This window comes from Neoarius graeffei, chromosome 11 (genome assembly GCF_027579695.1).
Source record: "Neoarius graeffei isolate fNeoGra1 chromosome 11, fNeoGra1.pri, whole genome shotgun sequence".
Taxonomy (NCBI): Eukaryota; Metazoa; Chordata; class Actinopteri; order Siluriformes; family Ariidae; genus Neoarius; species Neoarius graeffei.
Genome location: NC_083579.1, coordinates 33,701,537 through 33,721,728, shown reverse-complemented (window position 1 = coordinate 33,721,728; position 20,192 = coordinate 33,701,537). Strand labels below are relative to the sequence as shown.

General features: G+C 39.3%; 1 protein-coding gene across 1 annotated transcript in view; it reads right to left on the bottom strand.

The window, feature by feature from the left end:
- Positions 1-20,192, bottom strand: part of tdp1 (tyrosyl-DNA phosphodiesterase 1) — a 102,780-nt gene that overhangs the window by 39,358 nt on the left and 43,230 nt on the right. The window contains exons 8-13 of the mRNA XM_060933732.1: positions 16,746-16,916; positions 14,847-14,925; positions 11,242-11,427; positions 8,216-8,264; positions 5,597-5,663; positions 4,333-4,440 (exon numbers count right to left, since the gene is read on the bottom strand). Of these exons, the coding sequence (XP_060789715.1) occupies positions 4,333-4,440; positions 5,597-5,663; positions 8,216-8,264; positions 11,242-11,427; positions 14,847-14,925; positions 16,746-16,916 (660 nt within the window). The remainder of the gene's footprint in view (positions 1-4,332; positions 4,441-5,596; positions 5,664-8,215; positions 8,265-11,241; positions 11,428-14,846; positions 14,926-16,745; positions 16,917-20,192) is intronic.

Genomic DNA, 20,192 nt, shown 5'->3' with positions numbered 1-20,192 from the left:
TATTTGGGAAATGTTTCTGATGTTCTAAACTGACACAAACAGGAACACTCAGTACTCTAGTCTCTCCTGCAGCCCTCTTTCGCAGTTTCCTGAAACCTAATTTGAAAGCTATTGAATGTAAATCCTGTACCAGTGCCATGCTTCGTTGCCTTTTACAGTCCATAGGGTACTCGTTTGCTCCACTTGAGTGCTGTTGGTTAGGGAGTGACAATTCAGACATGCAAACACAATCCTGGTCCAGAGTCCGAGACGCAACACTCACAAAGACTCGCTCAATAAAGCCTTCTAAACACGAGAGCTTCAAAACAGCGTAATAAAGGCAGAAGGTTACGACTCTGCTGCTAGGCGATGGCTAGTGAAATGAGGTGTACCAGAAGCCTGACTAAACACAGATAAATAGTATTTTTGGTAAATATGTACATGCTGTAGTAGAAATAACGTCATGTGAATAATACATGCACTGATCAAACACAAATACAGCGCTCTCCACAATTATTGGCACCCCTGGTTAAGATGTGTTAAAAGCCTTAAAATAAATTAAATTTTTACTGCAAAAGCATAATCTCACACTAAAAATTGTAGAAAAATGTAACCCTTAACTCAAGTGAATAAAAAAAAAAATCCCTGACTAAGAAATAATTATTTTTCATAAAATCACCTGTTCCACAATTATTGGCACCCGTAACAATTCCTCGAAAATAAACGTAATTGAAGCATTTCTGTCATTTCTTCTGTAGTTTATAAAGTTGATCAGAGTATCTCAGAACCTTTAATTAGTAATTCATCACATCCTCTTTCCCTGGGGTATAAATATGATGCGACACAGAGGCCTATTTCTCTTATCCACTCTTCAACGTGGGAAAGACAAGAGAACACACCATTCAAGTAAGGTAGATGTGTGTCGACCTTCATAAGTCAGGCAATGGCTACAAGAAAATAGCCACTCGCCTACACCTACCCATATCTACAGTCAGAGGAATCATCAAGAAGTTTAAAACAACTGGAACAGTGGCAAACAAGCCTGGACGAGGATGCAAGTTTATCTTGACACCACGCACAGTGAGGAGGATGGTAAGACAAGTAAAAAGTTCTCCAAAGCTCACTGTTAGAGAATTGCATCAAAGAGTAGCATCTTGGGGTCACAAAGTCTCCATAACAACCATCAGGCGCTAGCTACATGCCAACAAGCTGTTTGGGAGGCATGCACGGAAAAAGGCTTTTCTCACTTACAAGCATAAACGTAAACGTCTGGAGTTCGCTAAGCGGTACTGGGACTTCAACTGGGGCCGTGTGCTTTGGTCAGATAAGACCAAGATAGAGCTTTTTGGCAACAAACACTCTAATACATCACAAAAGATGAGTATGAGGAAAAGCACCTCATGCCCACTGTGAAGTATGGGGGAGGATCGGTGATGCTGTGGGCCTGTTTCTCTTCCAAAAGCCCTGGGAACCTTGTTAGGGTGCATGGCATCATGAACTCTTTGAAATACCAGGACATTTTAAATCAAAATCTGGTGGCCTCTGCCCGAAAGCTGAAGATGGGTCGTCACTGGGTCTTTCAGCAAGATAATGACCCTAAACATGTGGCCAAATCTACACAAAAATGGTTCATCAGACACAAAATCAAGCTCCTCCCATAGCCATCTCAGTCCCCAGACCTCAACCTAATTGAAAACCTGTGGGGTGAGCTGAAAAGGAGAGTGCATAGGAGAGGACCCAGGACTCTGGACGATTTAGAGAGATTGTGCAAAAAGGAATAGTCGAAGATCCCTCTCTCTGTATTCTCCCATCTTGTGAAATGTTATAGGAGAAGATTAAGTGCTGTCTTGTTGGCAAAAGGGGGTTGTACAAAGGATTAACATCAGGGGTGCCAATAATTGTGGCACACATGATTTCATGTAAAAGAACTATTTCTTAATGTGGGATTTTTTTCCCACTGAATAAATGCACTTGAATTAAAGGTTGGATTTTTCTCCTTTTTTGCATTGTTGTCCTATATTATTAAAAAAAAAAAAAAATTATTAGAAGCCTAAGAACATATCTTAACGAGCGGTGCCAATAATTGTGGAGGGCGCTGTATATCTGAGAAAACATGCTGTGTGTCACACTCGAGAAATTGGCAGTGAGAATTTTTCTCTTGAGATGGCACCATGTTATTGGGCTGGGAGAAACAGATGTGCATTCTTTATCCCCTCTTTAAAAATAAAAAGAAATGGCACCCTAAACCCTGCATTACATGTTCCAAGTCTACATGTTGATTAGATCGCCAAGATGATGATTCTGTATGAGCGATCCAAGTGAGATTTTTGGACAATTCTCGGACACCTGGACTTCACTGCATTCCTGAATGTTCCCTGTTGTGATCAGCACTGTGCTTTCATGATGATCAGACTAACAGAGAAACACAAACTTAGTGTCATTACTCTTGCCTATTGTCTCTAAGAGTTATGAGTGAGAAATAATTACAAATAATTGCCTGTGATGATCAAAAAGACTTGGCTGAATTTGGCCTTTGTCTGATGTTTTGTCAGAAAGACAGAGAGAGAGATAGAGAGAGAATAGACCATAGTGAATTCCATCAGTTCCACATAACATTATGTGTAAGAGCAATTTACACGAGGTATTAAATTAATTCCATAAATGAAGTAATTGATGATTCGTCAGTTATTTTACTGAATTTATACTCAGGTCCCTGGTTTGATCCTGATCTTGGATTCTCCCCTGTGTAGAGGAGTTTCACATGTTCTCTGGTTTCCTCTCACCTCCTAAAAACATTCCAGTAGGTAGATTAGCTACTCTAAACTGCCCCTAAGGTGTGTGTACACCCAGGTCTGTCTCACACACAGCGTTCCTGGGAACTGCATTTCTTTGGCTTTGTACTTGTAGTCTGCACAATGACAAAGTTGAATCTAATCTAATCTAATCTAATAGAATCCGAATCCAGTGCCACTATAACTAGGAAAAGTCTTACTGAGGACGAATAATTGAGTGCAGAGATTTTTTTTTTTCTGTTTCCGGTTGAGAGTATGCTGTGCGCATTTTGGCTGCCGCTTCTCACCGAAGCTTTTTATTTTTTTCTCCCTTTGTTTTTCTTTTTGTGATTGTATGATTTGATGTTTCTTCTTTGTTTTAATGTTCTTTGTTTGAATGTTTTGTCCGCTGGTTGAGGCGCAGCTCTGGACCCGATTTTGGGCATCGGTTCCCTTCGGGCCTTGATGCCTGTGCTCCTCGCTATGGACTGCAGTGAGCCTGTCTTTAACATCAGGGTTGTCCAGCACTCTCTATGGTGGTGCTTCTGTGCTTGGTGCGGTGTTCTGAGCGATGTTGCCTGGTGGCGTCGCGGCGGCTGTGCAGACAGTGTGGGATTTACCTTCGTGCACCTTTTGGTGGGACTGTGGGCAGCAGGGCCGTGCAAAGACCTTTGGAGGGGCAGGGGCTCAACATTCAAAAAAGGGCACTTGGAACAAATTTTTCACACAAGTTAACTTTATTCAAAACTAAATTTCAATTGCAACTGAACATTCTGTGTGTCTTGATAGAATATGTTGTGGACGTCATCATTCAGCCTTAAGTTTTCGAAGCTGCTAGAATATGTTATTAACGCCGTCGATCAAACTAAAGTTTCCGAATCTGCCACGTTAATGAAATGGATGGAGCAAACGGTTTAAATATAGCCTAGGCGGCTTCATTAAATGATAAACAACCCTACGCATTTACTGTTGTGTTCTAAGCTGCACAATATTGCATGTTCAGATAAGAAATGAAAGGAGACTTTCAGTGTGACCTTACCATGCCGTTCCTCGCACTGTCTCCCACTGTCAACCGCCTGCATGCGCTTTCTGCACGGAGGCTCACTGAATGCATGACGTCACGGATTGATGCCCGCATTTACATAGAAAACGTTATTTTATAAATCTATAATTTCATATATTATTGTCAAATTGTAGAGGATATTGATGTTGGAGCTAACTTATCTTTTACAAATATTAAAAAAAAAAAAACAACAACAAAACAGTCCCTATGAAAAGGGCACTTTGGACAGCAAAAAGAAAAGGGGCAGGGGCTAGAGCACCTGTAGCACCGGTTCATTGCACGTGGGTGGTGGGCAGCTACGTCACTGGAATTGCATCCTGACCCTCTTTGGTGGACTTTTTTTATTTTTATTTTTTTGGTTTGTAATTGTAAAGCGGCCTTGGGTTTGAGAAAGGCGCGATATAAACTGAACTTATTATTATTATTAATGCTGCAACTCTCATGCTCTCTGATTATGAAATGACACTCGAAATGACGATTTGTCAATAAAGGTCTGATTTCAAAGTAAAGTTCTCTAACCTTGTAACGAGAAACCAGGCCAACTGAGAGAAATCTGGTGACGTCCTCATGTAGGTCTTAATGTGGGGCATCGCACTGCTCCTGCCTGTGGTTTCAGCTCTCCATCCACTGAGAGAGAGAGAGAGAGAGAGAGAGAGAGAGAGAGAGAATGTATTTAGTATGTTACACTGCAAAATGACAATGACAGCATGTAAAAGTATGAGAACGTTAGAGAAAAACAGAGAAACAGAAAAAGAGAGTGAGAACAAGTAGAAGAGGGAGAGAGAATGAGGGGGGATGAGAGAAGGAAAGAGAGAAAGAGACAGGTGGAGAAAGATGGAGGGGTCAAGGAAAGGAGAGGGAGAGAGAAAAAGAGAAAGACAGGCAGGGAGAGATGGAAGGAGAGAGTAAGGAATAGAGAAAGAAAAATAGTGAGTGAGTGAGTGGGGGAGAGAGAGAAAAACAGAATGAGGGAGAGAGAGAAACAGAATGAGAGAGAGAGAAATCCAGAGATCCAACAGAGAGAGAGAGAGAGAGGATATACTGCAAAATGACAGCATGTCAAAATATTAGAAATTTTGCAATTCAACAAATTACAGAAATATACACTCACAAACTGCCAGTCTATTTCAGTCTATTTCTAGAATTTATTTTTATCTATTTTACAGATACAGAAATTGGTTACTGTGGATGCTTGAAATAGTGTTTTCTTTTTGCCTCTAGTTTGGAAACTCGCACTAACTTCAATCCAGCTGTATTTCAGAACCTATGCAAGTCAGCTAATGAATATTGATGAACACTGGGGCTCTGCTTATGAATATTAACGACTAGTAGGCATTCTAAGTAAAAATGGGCTGCGATTTCAGAGAAACGCTCTCGACAATGTTTAATTAAATATAGATGAACATGCGAAAAACATTACTTGAGATGTGTTTCAGGCAGACTCAGAAAGAACGCAAAAAATGATTTAAAATCATAGGGTGCATCATAATGAGCCATTTCTGATTTCTAAGCCAAAATGAAGGTAGCTGTAAAGAGTTATTGTTCAATTTATTGCAGAACATGGGCAGTAGGAAAAAAAATCCAAGAATATTTGACATAAAACAGACCAAAGGATCTGTTACAATGTCCCTTAAAGGGCACATATGGATGTGCATGGCTTTTCAGAGAAGCCCCGGCATAATGAGATGCACAACCCCCCCCAAAGAACCAAAAACAAAACAAAAAAGCAATGATGGCACAAACATCTGAAAATGGACAAACATGAGAAAGGTCACGAACTCACTGGAAATAGGAATGGAGCCAGATCTGCTTCTGTGCTGTCTGTATACTGTAGGGTAAAGAACCTCCAGCTGAACAGAAAATGATAAATAATGCATTTACTATATATAATAAAGCCTCTTTCATGCAAGGAAAACAGAATTTTACCAAGTGAAAGACATCAATGTGGTCAAAAAATATTTAATATTTCCTGAGATTATTCGCACGAGATTTTGGACGTTTTTGTTTAGAATTTGTACTTTTTTTTATTTTTCTTGGCTAAACAAATAAATACTTGAAAGAAGTAATTATACACCTATACAGTAAGAATTTGATAGGATTATTAAAATAATATAAATAAAAAAATAAATACAAAAAATATAGAAACTATCTCCAATTTGATTTAGTAGTCATATCATTTCTGACAACAATCTAAGGCCCACTTTACACGGGGACGGTCTGAAACAAAAACGCAAAAGTCCGTTTTCGTTCTCACTTTTTTCCGCGTCTACACGACCGTTTTCAAGGAGGAAATCTGCGTCTATACGATTGACGCATAAATGTGTGGAATTCAATTGGATGTGCATGCCAGGCAGCTAGGTGGTGCTGTGAAAGACCTCCGCTATGTCTGAACGCATGCGCAACGTCTTCCGTCTTGTCTGATCTGCACATCTGCGCCGCGAAAACTTTGACTACTCTGCCTATGGCTACTCGTGAGGTTGCCAGAGCAGCTTGAAGGTCCGTTGGATCGATGTAATCAGACATGCTGTAGCCGTTCTATATGAGTGGGTGGAGCACAGAGGACGGCAGGACAGAGATCAGGTTTACAAATAGGCTTTATTGCCACACTTTTCAGTCTAACAATATTTTTAAACCAACAGACACACACGTAACCGGCGTCTAGCTTGGGGATGAGCGTCTCTGCTCTCCCTCTTTAAATAGGGCGTGGTCACTGGGAAGACACACAAAACACAGGTTAATTGACATCAGGTGTAGTGATTCTGCCACTTACCTTCCCTGACTCCACCCTCCTGTCACAGACCAGCGCTTGACCACGCCCCCGCTGCCACACATGCTCTTACTATGACGTAAACGCGTACCCGATGTGAGCAGATCCGAGCAGAGTTTCGCGTATTGGGTAGTTTAGACGGATATGCAACGGGGGCTGTTTTTAACTTATCCACTCTGGAAGGCGTTTTCAAATTTTTCCGTTTTTCAGACTCGAAAACGCCGTCCCCGTGTAGACGAAAGGCACTTCCGATAAAATATTTAGTCGTTTTTACCCGACAGCGTCCTCGTGTAAACGGGCTCTGAACAAAAAAATATATGGATTCATCTACATACAAGATATTTTACTTGGAAACAAAATATTTATTTGCATTGTATAGTTAAGGTATTTAAAGCAGCCTCTTCTCCAACACAGAAAAAAATGCCGGCTTGGCTCACATGTAGCATTTTGCCCAAGAATTTGAAACTGTGTGGATTTTCAAAAATATATTTAATATTTATTAGAAACTAATTATATATGGGCGGCACGGTGGTGTAGTGGTTAGCGCTGTCGCCTCACAGCAAGAAGGTCCGGGTTCAAGCCCCGTGGCTGGCGAGGGCCTTTCTGTGCGGAGTTTGCATGTTCTCCCCGTGTCCACGTGGGTTTCCTCCGGGTGCTCCGGTTTCCCCCACAGTCCAAAGACATGCAGGTTAGGTTAACTGGTGACTCTAAATTGACCGTAGGTGTGAATGTGAGTGTGAATGGTTGTCTGTGTCTATTGGCCCTTTTCCACTACCCTTTTTCAGCTCACTTCAGCTCGCTTCAGCTCACTTCAGCCCGACACGGCTCGCGTTTCGACTACCTCAGAACAGCACGACTCAGCTCGCTTCAGCCCTGCTTAGCACCCAAAACTCGCACGGTTTTGGAGTGGGGCTGAAGCGAGCCAAACCGAGCTGAGTGAGGTTGGGGGCGTGAGCAGACACTCCCCTGTGCACTGATTGGTGAGGAGGAGTGTCCTCACATGCCCACACACGCCCCGCGAGCACGCTGGGATCTGTAAACACCGCAAACCCGGAAGAAGAATAATTACGAATTACAAGAATTTCTGAAGCCTTATGTGCCTCGCCTCATCTATACGCTCTTGCCAGTATCTGTTGGCGTTGTCAGTGACAACAAGCCACAGCACCAAGACCAGCAACACTAACGACTCCATGTCCTCCATGTTTATTGTTTACTATCCGGGTCGTGAGACTACCGCTTAAAAGGTCACTGATGTCACTGTTTGCGCCGCTTAACGACATCACGTGACGTCCACCCACTTTCGCTAACTCCACCCAATGTGTCCACCCACTTCCAGTTAGCACGGTTCAGCGCGGTTGTAGTCGAAATGCAACTCCAACAGCCCCACTCAGCTCGACTCAGCCCAACTCAGCACGGCACGGCTCAGCCCGACTCAGCCGCGTTTGTAGTGGAAAAGCGGCATGTGTGTCAGCGCTGTGATGACCTGGCGACTTGTCCAGGGTATACCCCGCCTTTCACCCGTAGTCAGCTGGGATAGGCTCCAGCTTGCCTGCGACCCTGTAGAACAGGATAAAGCGGCTACAGATAATGAGATGAGATGAGATAATTATTTATGGAGAAAAATGGAACCGATACCTGGGTAGCCTTCCAAACTGGTTCGTACATTATTCACTGAAGGATAGACCTAGAACAAAAAAGAGAGAAAGGGGAAAAAAAATGGTCATAACCCTGATTATAACACAGCGCTGTTGAATTCTCGATTCTGATTGGTCGGAACATATTGATTAATTTCCCAGAACAGCAGCTCTGAATATTTTATTACTACGTCATCCTTTCTACAGTAACAGCTGATTCACAGGAGCTTGTACAGTGGATGTTGCACGTAAATGGATTAAAGAAAAACGTATGCAATTGTTGACATGGATGTAGTTATTAATCTGCAGCTACATTTTCATGGAGCTAATTCTCAATAAAACCTCTCAGGCTTCTTTACTCTTACGCAGCTGTGTGAGCTGTAAGGCTGAAAGCTGCACACATTCTCTCCGATTTATCATGGCATGCCTTTAAACTCCTGGTGTGCCGGTGCAGATGGCTGTTTAGTGGGTTCGCTTCCTATGACAGAGCGAAGAACATTTCTCCATTTCCCGTCTATTAAAAACACAGAGAAGCGACATCCCAGGAAACACATGCACAGACACCGCATAGATTAGAGTTTAATTCCTGCTGCTAAAATCTCTGCAAAAAAAAAAAGACAATCAGTATCTCTGTTTGATTCGCCACTTTTTAATATTGCATAGCATTTCTTCGACACCTAGTAGGGGTGTAACAATCAGTCGATTTGGATCGATGCAATGATGATTATGAATTGATTATTACAAAAAAAAAAAGCGCAGACAAATGGCGTGCAAAAAATATTTAATATTTTTAAATTGGTGTGTAAATGGACTATAAATGTTTTTCAAATAATATATCATAGCAGATTCACTGGAATCATCAATTACTAAATCACTGCCTTATAATTGAAATCACATTGTATCATATCAGATTCAGTAAAATATCAAGTTATGAATCTCATGGTATTGTATTGTAGCAGATTCAGTGGTGTCAAATATCGACCCATTTCCATATGAATCAAATCACATCAGACTCCGTGGTGTCAAATATTGAATCATTTCCTTATGAATCAAATCACATAAGATTCAGTGGTGTCAAATATCGACTCATTTCCTTATGAATCAAATCATATAAGACTCAGTGGTGTCAAATATTGAATAATTTCCTTATGAATCAAATCACATAAGACTCAGTGGTGTCAAATACTGAATCATTTCCTTATGAATCAAATCACATAAGATTCAGTGGTGTCAAATATTGACTCATTTCCATATGAATCAAATCATATAAGATTCAGTGGTGTCAAATATCGACTCATTTCTATATGAATCAAATCACATCAGACTCAGTGATGTCAAATATTGAATAATTTCTATATGAATCAAATCACATAAGATTCAGTGGTGTCAAATATCGAATCATTTCCTTATGAATCAAATCACATAAGATTCAGTGGTGTCAAATATCGACTAATTTCCATATGAATCAAATCATAATGTATCAGACTTACTGGTATCATCAAATGTTGAATCGGTGCCTTATTAATCAATTCACATCATATAACAGTGGATTCGGTGGTGTCAAATATTGAATTACTGCCTTGTAATTCAAACTGAATCATTAGTATGATCAGATTAATTGGGATCAAAAAGTATTGAATCACTGCCTTATGAATCGAACTGTATCATAGCAAACTGAGTGGTATTGTCAAACACCGAATTATGAATCACTTATGAATGGAATCGCAATGTATTTTATTAGATTTAGTGGTGTTGTCAAATACTGACCTGCTGCCTTAGGAACTGAACTGTAACGTTTTGTATCATTGCAGATTCAAAGGTATCATCAAATACTGAATCGTTGCCTTATGAATCAAACTGAATCATATCAAAGCAGATTCAGTGGCATCAATAAATATTCAACCGTTTTCCTTATGAAGCAAATTGTATCATACCATATTATAGCAGATTCAGAGGAATCATCAGATATTGAATCATTGCCGTATGATTTGAATCATAGCCGTATGATTTGAATCATAGCATAGCAGATTCAGTGGTAGAGTCAAATATCTTGTCTTATGAATAAAAATCGAATCATAAGGAAGCCCCTAATACCTGTAGTATTGAAAGTTATTTATTTAATATTTTATATTTAATGGAAAATTGTAAATAATGTACATTTAAGTGATGAAATGTATGCAATGTGCCATGCACCACAAATATAATAGTTCAGGCAAGACATTTTTGGTGTCTCTGACAGTAATGTTGCTAAACAAGTTAAAAAAAAACAAATAGCAGCTCATCGCTACCTGTTTAGCATTGTGCTTTAAAACACGATTTGACTCAGCAGCACCAGACAATTTCATAAAACAAAGGAATAAATCTACATTGAAAATGAAACATACATAGTGACTGTGTGACTCCACCTTCAAACTTTAGGCCACGTCTCTTTTGCTGGAGTTGAGTGACAAAACTTCCTGCTGAGGAAGAAAATGATGGACTACGACTGTTTTTCTCTCTTTTTTGGATGACAGTGTCAGAATATAAATTTCAGACACCAAACCAAACTAATGCTTTTTCTTTATTTTTAGAGATGTCAGAAATGGCACAAGCAAATCTGTGAGATAGTAAACAGCTCCACAGAGCAATGTGGTGTGTGTGGGCGTTTTAGATTTTTTTTGCAGATTGCTGAGCCTTTACCAGGTGCACCATTAGATGATGAAATAAAACAACCCCTGCGTTGAGATTCAGAAAGAGGCAGTCATTTCATTTGGCACAGCAGGTTAAACAAATTCTAATTCACTTTGCTGTGAACGTAAATAAATCTGCAATTTCATTGCATGGATTTCTGCCCGACTGTGTTAATGAAGTCATCAGGGCAAACGAAGTGCTCTTTTATGCTAATAGGCGAAGTGGGTTAGGAAGAGGAAATGTTCTGCATTCATCCTAACGTCTCTCCAGGCACACGGACCTTAATCAAGTGAGCTAAAAGACAGGAACAGCTCTATTAATTGTGCCGGTGTTATCGAGGTCTTCCGAAACACTTACCAGCAGAAGTGGTGTCTCTGAGGTGTTTAACAATTTTCCGCTCTCTCCTAACGTCATCAGCGTACGCTGGAACTCTGCTGAGAGCCATTTGGTCTTATCGAGGCCCATAGAGCCGATGCTGGAGAACTGACCAATCACGGGCCACTTCTCGGCGTTCTGCACTGGATGTGTGTGTTCACTTAGCAACTGGACAAGAAACATTGGTTAGAAGTGTATGCAACAAATACAACTTCAAAATATATATAGTGACAAACTATGGATGTCAACATTCACGTTTTGAGATTTTGTGGATGTCACATCATTAATTTTTTTTAGTTTCTTTTTTTAAGTTACACGCTGACTGGAACACACTGATGTGATATTAAGATTTTGTATGGACTGAATTGTAAAATGTTTTTATATATATATATATATATATATATATATATATATATATATATATATATATATATATAAACAATATATCATTGTATAAGATTCAGTGTATTGTCAAATACTGAATCATTTCCTTATGAATCAAATGGAATTGTAGTTGATTCAGTGGTATCATCAAATATTGAATTGTTTCCTTATGAATCAAATCAAATCTTATTGTATTGATTCAGTGGTATAGTTAAGAACTGAATCATATTGTAGAAGACTCAGTGGTATCATCAAATATTGAATTGTTTCCTTATGAATCAAATCAAATCTTATCAGAGTTGATTTAGTGGTATCGTCAAGAACTGAATCATATTGTAGAAGACTCAGTGGTATCATCAAATATTGAGTTGTTTCCTTATGAATCAAATCAAATCTTATCAGAGTTGATTTAGTGGTATCGTCAAGAACTGAATCATAAGACAGTGGTATCATCAAATATTGAATTGTTTCCTTATGATTCAAATCTTATCGTAGTTGATTCAGTGGTATTGTCAAGAACTGAATCATATTGTAGAAGACTCATGGTATCATTAAATATTGAATTGTTTCCTTATGATTCAAATCTTATTGTAGTTGATTCAGTGGTATCGTCAAGAACTGAATCATATTGTAGAAGACTCAGTGGTATCATCAAATATTGAGTTGTTTCCTTATGAATCAAATCAAATCTTATCAGAGTTGATTCAGTGGTATCGTCAAGAACTGAATCATATTGTAGAAGACTCAGTGGTATCATCAAATATTGAGTTGTTTCCTTATGAATCAAATCAAATCTTATCGTAGTTGATTCAGTGGTATCGTCAAGACCTGAATCATATTGTAGAAGACTCAGTGGTATCATCAAATATTGAATCGTTGCCTTATTAATCAAATCAAATCTTATTGTAGTTGATTCAGTGTACTGTCAATTACTGAATCATTGCCTTATAAATTGAAGTCGTATCGTATACTGGATATTTTGGTCATATTGCCCACCTTGATGTTCAAAAATATTTGCAGTAAGGAGTGAAATTTTGTTACTGAACCAAGATGTTTCTGTGTATTTACTTTTGCAACTGAATAGTTACTAGTTACTTTAATTTGAACTAGTGCTACTAGCAAACTTCGTGTTATGAGAAATAAGGGCAAATACCACAGCAATTTGCCAATGATTACTATTTTTTTTATTTCTTAATTAAAAAAAAATCTGTTTATAGTTCCATTTAATGTTGTGGAATGAAACAAGTTAGCTCCTTTTATCACTTACGTTATAGCAGCTATAAACTGTCTTTACCTCACTAGCCTCTATATTTTTTCTCTTTCTTGATGTAAAAAAAACCCTCCACAAAAACAAAGATATGGAAAGTGCAATTTGGAAAAATTAAATGCAAATGTAGCAAATTAACCTCTAATGGGCTTCATTTACAAACACATGAAATTTGTATGTAGTTAACACAAAAATGTGTCTCAAATAAAAGTTTACTGATGACATTTAACAACTGCCTGCTATTATGACAAGGACTTCTGATATGCACAAGTACAACCCCGATTCCAAAAAAGTTGGGACAAAGTACAAATTGTAAATAAAAACAGAATGCAATAATTTACAAATCTCAAAAACTGATATTGTATTCACAATAGAACATAGACAACATATCAAATGTCGAAAGTGAGACATTTTGAAATTTCATGCCAAATATTGGCTCATTTGAAATTTCATGACAGCAACACATCTCAAAAAAGTTGGGACAGGGGCAATAAGAGGCTGGAAAAGTTAAAGGTACAAAAAAGGAACAGCTGGAGGACCAAATTGCAACTCATTAGGTCAATTGGCAATAGGGCATTAACATGACTGGGTATAAAAAGAGCATCTTGGAGTGGCAGCAGCTCTCAGAAGTAAAGATGGGAAGAGGATCACCAATCCCCCTAATTCTGCGCCCACAAATAGTGGAGCAATATCAGAAAGGAGTTTGACAGTGTAAAATTGCAAAGAGTTTGAACATATCATCATCTACAGTGCATAATATCATCAAAAGATTCAGAGAATCTGGAAGAATCTCTGTGCGTAAGGGTCAAGGCCGGAAAACCGTACTGGGTGCCCGTGATCTTCGGGCTCTTAGTCGGCACTGCATCACATACAGGCATGCTTCTGTATTGGAAATCACAAAATGGGCTCAGAAATATTTCCAGAGAACATTATCTGTGAACACAATTCACCGTGCCATCCGCCGTTGCCAGCTAAAACTCTATAGTTCAAAGAAGAAGCCGTATCTAAACATGATCCAGAAGCGCAGACGTCTTCTCTGGGCCAAAGCTCATTTAAAATGGACTGTGGCAAAGTGGAAAACTGTTCTGTGGTCAGACGAATCAAAATTTGAAGTTCTTTATGGAAATCAGGGACGCCGTGTCATTCGGACTAAAGAGGAGAAGGACGACCCAAGTTGTTATCAGCGCTCAGTTCAGAAGCCTGCATCTCTGATGGTATGGGGTTGCATTAGTGCGTGTGGCATGGGCAGCTTACACATCTGGAAAGACACCATCAATGCTGAAAGGTATATCCAGGTTCTAGAGCAACATATGCTCCCATCCAGATGACGTCTCTTTCAGGGAAGACCTTGCATTTTCCAACATGACAATGCCAAACCACATACTGCATCAATTACAGCATCATGGCTGCGTAGAAGAAGGGTCCGGGTACTGAACTGGCCAGCCTGCAGTCCAGATCCTTCACTCATAGAAAACATTTGGCGCATCATAAAACGGAAGATACGCCAAAAAAGACCTAAGACAGTTGAGCAACTAGAATCCTACATTAGACAAGAATGGGTTAACATTCCTATCCCTAAACTTGAGCAACTTGTCTCCTCAGTCCCCAGACGTTTACAGACTGTTGTAAAGAGAAAAGGGGATGTCTCACAGTGGTAAACATGGCCTTGTCCCAACTTTTTTGAGATGTGTTGTTGTCATGAAATTTAAAAATCACCTAATTTTTCTCTTTAAATGATACATTTTCTCAGTTTAAACATTTGATATGTCATCTGTGTTTTATTCTGAATAAAATATGGAATTTTGAAACTTCCACATCATTACATTCCGTTTTTATTTACAATTTGTACTTTGTCCCAACTTTTTTGGAATCGGGGTTGTACAGTGAAAAGAGTCAGAATTCTTCTCCTTCTGGGATTATCTTAATTCTCACATACCTTCCTCAATTTCAAGTGACCCCACTTCTCCATGTTAGAGCCCTGAAACCTCCCTGGCATAGAACCAATAAGGTAGATCCTACAAAATAAAAATAAACAAGATCAACTGTGAGCTACTGCTCACTTACGTACACCCCCCCCTCGCTTATATCAGAATGCAAGCAATTGAAGGATTCGGACACTTATTATGAATGTCGACTTCAACAAATAATTAACCCTGAAACAAGTAAGTAAAGAGCAGCGTCTCTCCAGGGATTTCAAACAGCATCCTGGTAAACTGTCATTTTGAAATACCATTTTGCTTCTTGAAATAGCGTCAAACTCCACCTTATATGTTTTGTAAATACATTTTGTCGGTAAACAGGAAGTCAATGTACGACAGACCTGAAAACGGTACACACGGTATAGAACCCCAAGCTGAAGCTCAGTAACAAATATCAAGCAGTTGTGATTTGTAGTTGCTGAGAAACTTGTAACGAAAATTTTGTAAATCCACCCTATATGTTTCATAAATACATTCAATTGGTAAACAGGAAGTTGATGTGCGACAGACCTGAAAACGGTACACACGGTATAGAACCCCAAGCTGAAGTTTGGTACCAAGTGGCTATGATTTGTGGTTGCTGAGAAAAAGGGTGTTTCAGACGGATGGAAATACCGAGATATGGATGGACAGACAGACAGAAGTAAAAAACAAAAAAAACAAAAACAGTATCCCCCCCCCCCGGGGTATAATAACAGGGGCAAAGATGGGTTTTTAATTTGGGCACCATGGCGAGTGTAGCGTGCCAAAATTTTTTTTTTTTTACTATTTTCGTGCGTAGCGTGCCGAAAATTTTTGACATATCATTTTTAATAATTTTTTTAACCAATTATAAATATATCGAGCAATAAAAATAATAGAAATTACGTAATCATGTGCAAATATAAAGTAGTGCTGTATCTAAAAAGTCAAAAGTTTTCTCCAACATTCTGAATAAATAAAGATAAAAATATTTTGTAAGCGTAATTATGATCACAGCATCTATTTGGGCGCACATCTATTTCAATTCAACTTCTAATATAATTTGGTATAAATTAATTTGGGCATAAATGGGACAAAAATAAATTTCACTTAAGTTTAAAAATAAGCTGGTACAAAGCAGATTACATAAAAGTCTCACATAAAATATGTAATAAAAATCCATAGCGTACCTGGCAACTGTAAGGCAGCTGTTGCAGACAACAAGTCAATGACCTCGACCTTGTCAACAATATCGTCTGATGTCTTCTGACTGTTCTGTCGTGCGATAAACCTCCCCATTCCCCCGCCTGTAGACTCAATAATGCCATCGATTGTGCGTTTCCCATGAATATATGAACTGCTGTTCTTATTATGTGATTTACCAGTTGTCTTAGGCCTACCATGACCCAGCATGACGACCACTTGTCAATCTATACTATCAACAGTATCACAAACCGACAGCCACGTGTTATCATGAATTGTTGAGAATTTCACAACATAAACAAAGGAAGTATATTTTACGACATTCAGACGTCAGAGACTCAGACGCGGTTTACGGTAATCGCTAGACGCATTTCATGTTCACTTCATGTTATGAAGCGACTGAACAACAAATTGAAATATATATGCCAAAAAATGACATTTAACAATAATTTAAAAATATTTTGGGTTCTCCACCCTTATGAAACAGGATTTTTCTTCTAATTTGGGCGATTTTCGTATGTTCTATTTTGGGCCTTTTGACAAGCCCGTAATTTGGGCGCCGTTATACGGTATGTAATTGGGTCTGTATTTGCCCTTGAATAATAAACTATTTATTAAATAAAGGGTCAATGAATACAGACACCCGTATTCAGGGTTTCAAGCCCAGGCTGAAGAACAGCAGTTAGCCTCACCTGGTTTCTGACAGGTCGTGTTCTTTGATGCGCTCGATCCATTCGGCCAGCTCCGGAGCTCGGTATGCGTTCAGATACTCCAGCAGGTCTCGTTTGAAGTGTGTAGGAGACTCGCCGGCCGTCTCGGGGCTTCCTTCTGGTAACCGCGGGTACAGAGGACTCATCCACAGTCTGGGGGAGATGCAGAGAGGAAATTTATTATCACGGAAATATCTGCAGTTCTTGTGCCAGGTAGCCTCCTTGAATGGATGGATGGATAGAAGGAAGGAAGGAAGGAGGGAGTGAGTAAGGGAAGGAAGGAAGTTTATCATCATGGAAGTATCTACAGTTATTATGTCAGGCAGTGTCTTTAAACAAACAAACAAACAAACAAACAAACAAACAAACAAACAAACAAACAAACAAACAAACAAAAGAAAGAAAGACAAGAAGGAAGGACAAAAGGAAGGAAGCAAGGATATTTATTATCATGGCATTATCAGCAGTTAGGATGTCAGGCAGTGTCCTTAAAACAATACATACAAACAAATAAATAAGGAAAGTAACAAAAAAGGAAAGAAAGACAAGAAGGAATGAAGGAAGGAGAGAAGAAGAGATGGAAGGAGAAGGAAAGAAAAATTAAAAGACAGCAGAAAGGAAGGAAAGGTTGAGGGATAAACAGCAGCCAAAACACTGCTAAGTGCTGACTTTGGCTACGTTTACATTACGTCGAATCAGCGGATCATCAGATTAACGTTCTTAAAACGATTCGCGTTTACACTAAAACCGTTAGCCGTGCACACAGCAACGCCAATACGCGGATACGCTCGGCTCCGCAGGCATCCTGCGCTCCAAATCACTCCGCCCTGAACAGCGAGTGCCCTCTGGAAGGTGCGCACTCTGGCCCTGCGCAGCTCACAGAGCGTGCGAGTGAAGTGCACAAGCCACGATTCGGGACTGAGCCGCTGTGTGTGTGATCCCAGCGCATATCACTTACTACTTGCAAGTGGAAGGATGGCAAGCCTAAAGACAATCATAACTACACAATGGGCAGTATTTGCAGTATTTTCATACTTTTATACTCTTTAATGAAAGGTGATACAAGGCGGAAGTCCGCGCCGTTTTTCAGCAGTCGTGTCACATGACCAACGCCAGTGAATCAGGAAGGTGGATGTCACAGTGACGTTGTCCAATGAGTCGCCAGCTAGAGCTCAGCACCGCGTATTTTGAATGTTTACACAGCACCGGAGCTGACACGATCTGGATTGAATACGTGGACGCTGGCGGATTCCCGTTTCCAGGCGTTTTAATGTAAACGGACAGTGCATCCGCGAAGAAAACGAGACAGATACGGTCTAGTGTAAACGTAGCCTTTAAGTAAGGCCCCGCCCACTCAGCCGAAGTGTTTGCTTTGTTGGTTCCTTCTAAAGGAAAGCTGAGGATCGCCATTTTGTCTGGGGGTGGAGCGAATTTCTGGGCCAGAAAAGTACAACATTAAAAAAGCCAAATCCAGTGCATGGTAATATTACTAATCATACTGCGAACGTATCTTTAACATTATGACTGCAGTTCTAGAAATCTGTAAACAGAACATACAGCACCTTTAATATCGGGAAAGCAATAAAGCAGCACACAGCGTGTAACATGGAGAGGAGATCCTTCCATGATGAAGGAGCCGTGTCCTGATTAAGAAATCACAGGAGGACTGAAGTTACAACAAGAGGCGAAGTGAGATGCCCTGTCTCACACACTGCTAATGAATATCCACTGGAAAAAAGTCTGTTTTAGAAGAAGAAGCCTTTATTTGTCACATGCACACTCAAGTACAGTGAAATTCATCCTCTGCATTTAACCCATTTGAAGCAGTGAACACACACACACACAAGTGAGCAATGAGCACACACACACACACATACCCAGAGCAGTGGGTAGCTATGCTACAGCGCCCGGGGAGCAGTTGGGGGTTAGGTGCCTTGCTCAAGGCCACCCCATGTTATCCTAACTGCATGTCTTTGGACTGTGGGGGAAACCGGAGTACCAGGAGGAAACCCACGCAGACATGGGGAGAACATGCAAACTCCATGCAGAAAGGCCCCCGTCGGTCGCTGGGCTCGTACCCAGAACCTTCTTGCTGTGAGGTGACAGTGCTAACCACTACACCACCGTGCCACCCACATTACACAATAATGATGAGCAGGAATGTGAGGGTGCAGTAACCTCTTAATTAATGCTAGGGCTTCCGAATTCATTATATTTTAATTGAGAACATGATTTTATGCTTCATTATTTAATTAAACAGTCAAGTGAAATACTGGACAGCTTTATGAACTATTAAAATAATTTTAAAAACTTGCTTCATAGTAAAACACAACAAAAAGTTCCTGAACTGGCTAAACAAGGACATCACAATTTGGTTATGACAGCTAATGAGTAAATAAATAATTTGTGATTATCGTTTAAGCCGTCATCATGCAGCACTAAAAGTGAAGTAAGAGTGGGTTATTTTGTTGTAAATTTATAGTATTTGAGGATGAAATACAGAAAACTGCCTTTTATTTCTGTGGAATTTGCATTTAAATCTCATCCTAAGATAAAAGCTGTAAACTGAGATGAAAACTGGTGAATTAACGATGATGCAAAAGCAGGAAAGTTTCAAAACAAGATTAAGATAAAGGAAAGGAGAAAGAAAGAAAGAAAGAAAGAAAGAAAGAAAGAAAGTGTAAGGTTTTATTCCTTTGTAAGGATAAATAATTGTAAGTACTTATTCTTGACCAAGAAGGCAGTAATTTATTTTGTGACAAAATTGTAAGGATTTATTCTGTTCAGTTAAAATGACCTTCTGTCTCATTGTTTAAAAATTCCATTCTGTCTGAACATTGCTATCATATCATCAGAACATTCTGCTTATTTTGATATGAAATGTGTATTATTGATCAGATTATTGTGTCTGAACAGCGCCAAGGTCTGCAATGATGTCAGACACACCCACGCACACCCACAGCTGCATATCCAACGTGTATTTGGGATTAAAAGTTAGATTTAAAGCCATGATTTAAGTTAGTTTTATAGCTACACGTGATTTAGGATTGTTAGATTTAACCAGTCTCTTCAGTGTTGAATTTGAAATTGAAATGATTGAATGTTAGATTTAATGTTAGATTTAAAGCTGCAATAAGTGATTCATGTTAGTTTTATAGTTTTATAGATTTATATTAGCCTTATTGCTGCACAAGGTGTTAAGACTTTATGATTTTAATATTTTAGAGCTTTTTAAGATCCTTTATTATTTTAGACTATTACATATACTATAACAGTGATTTTAAACTATTCCTGTGTAACCTGACCTTCATCCAGTGGAGAAGACACTTCTTTGTTAGACTAAACATAGTCTTTGTTTAAAATTGTCATGATTGATCCAAGGTTTCACTCACATACACACGTATAAAACCCCTGTATACTCTTGTCTCA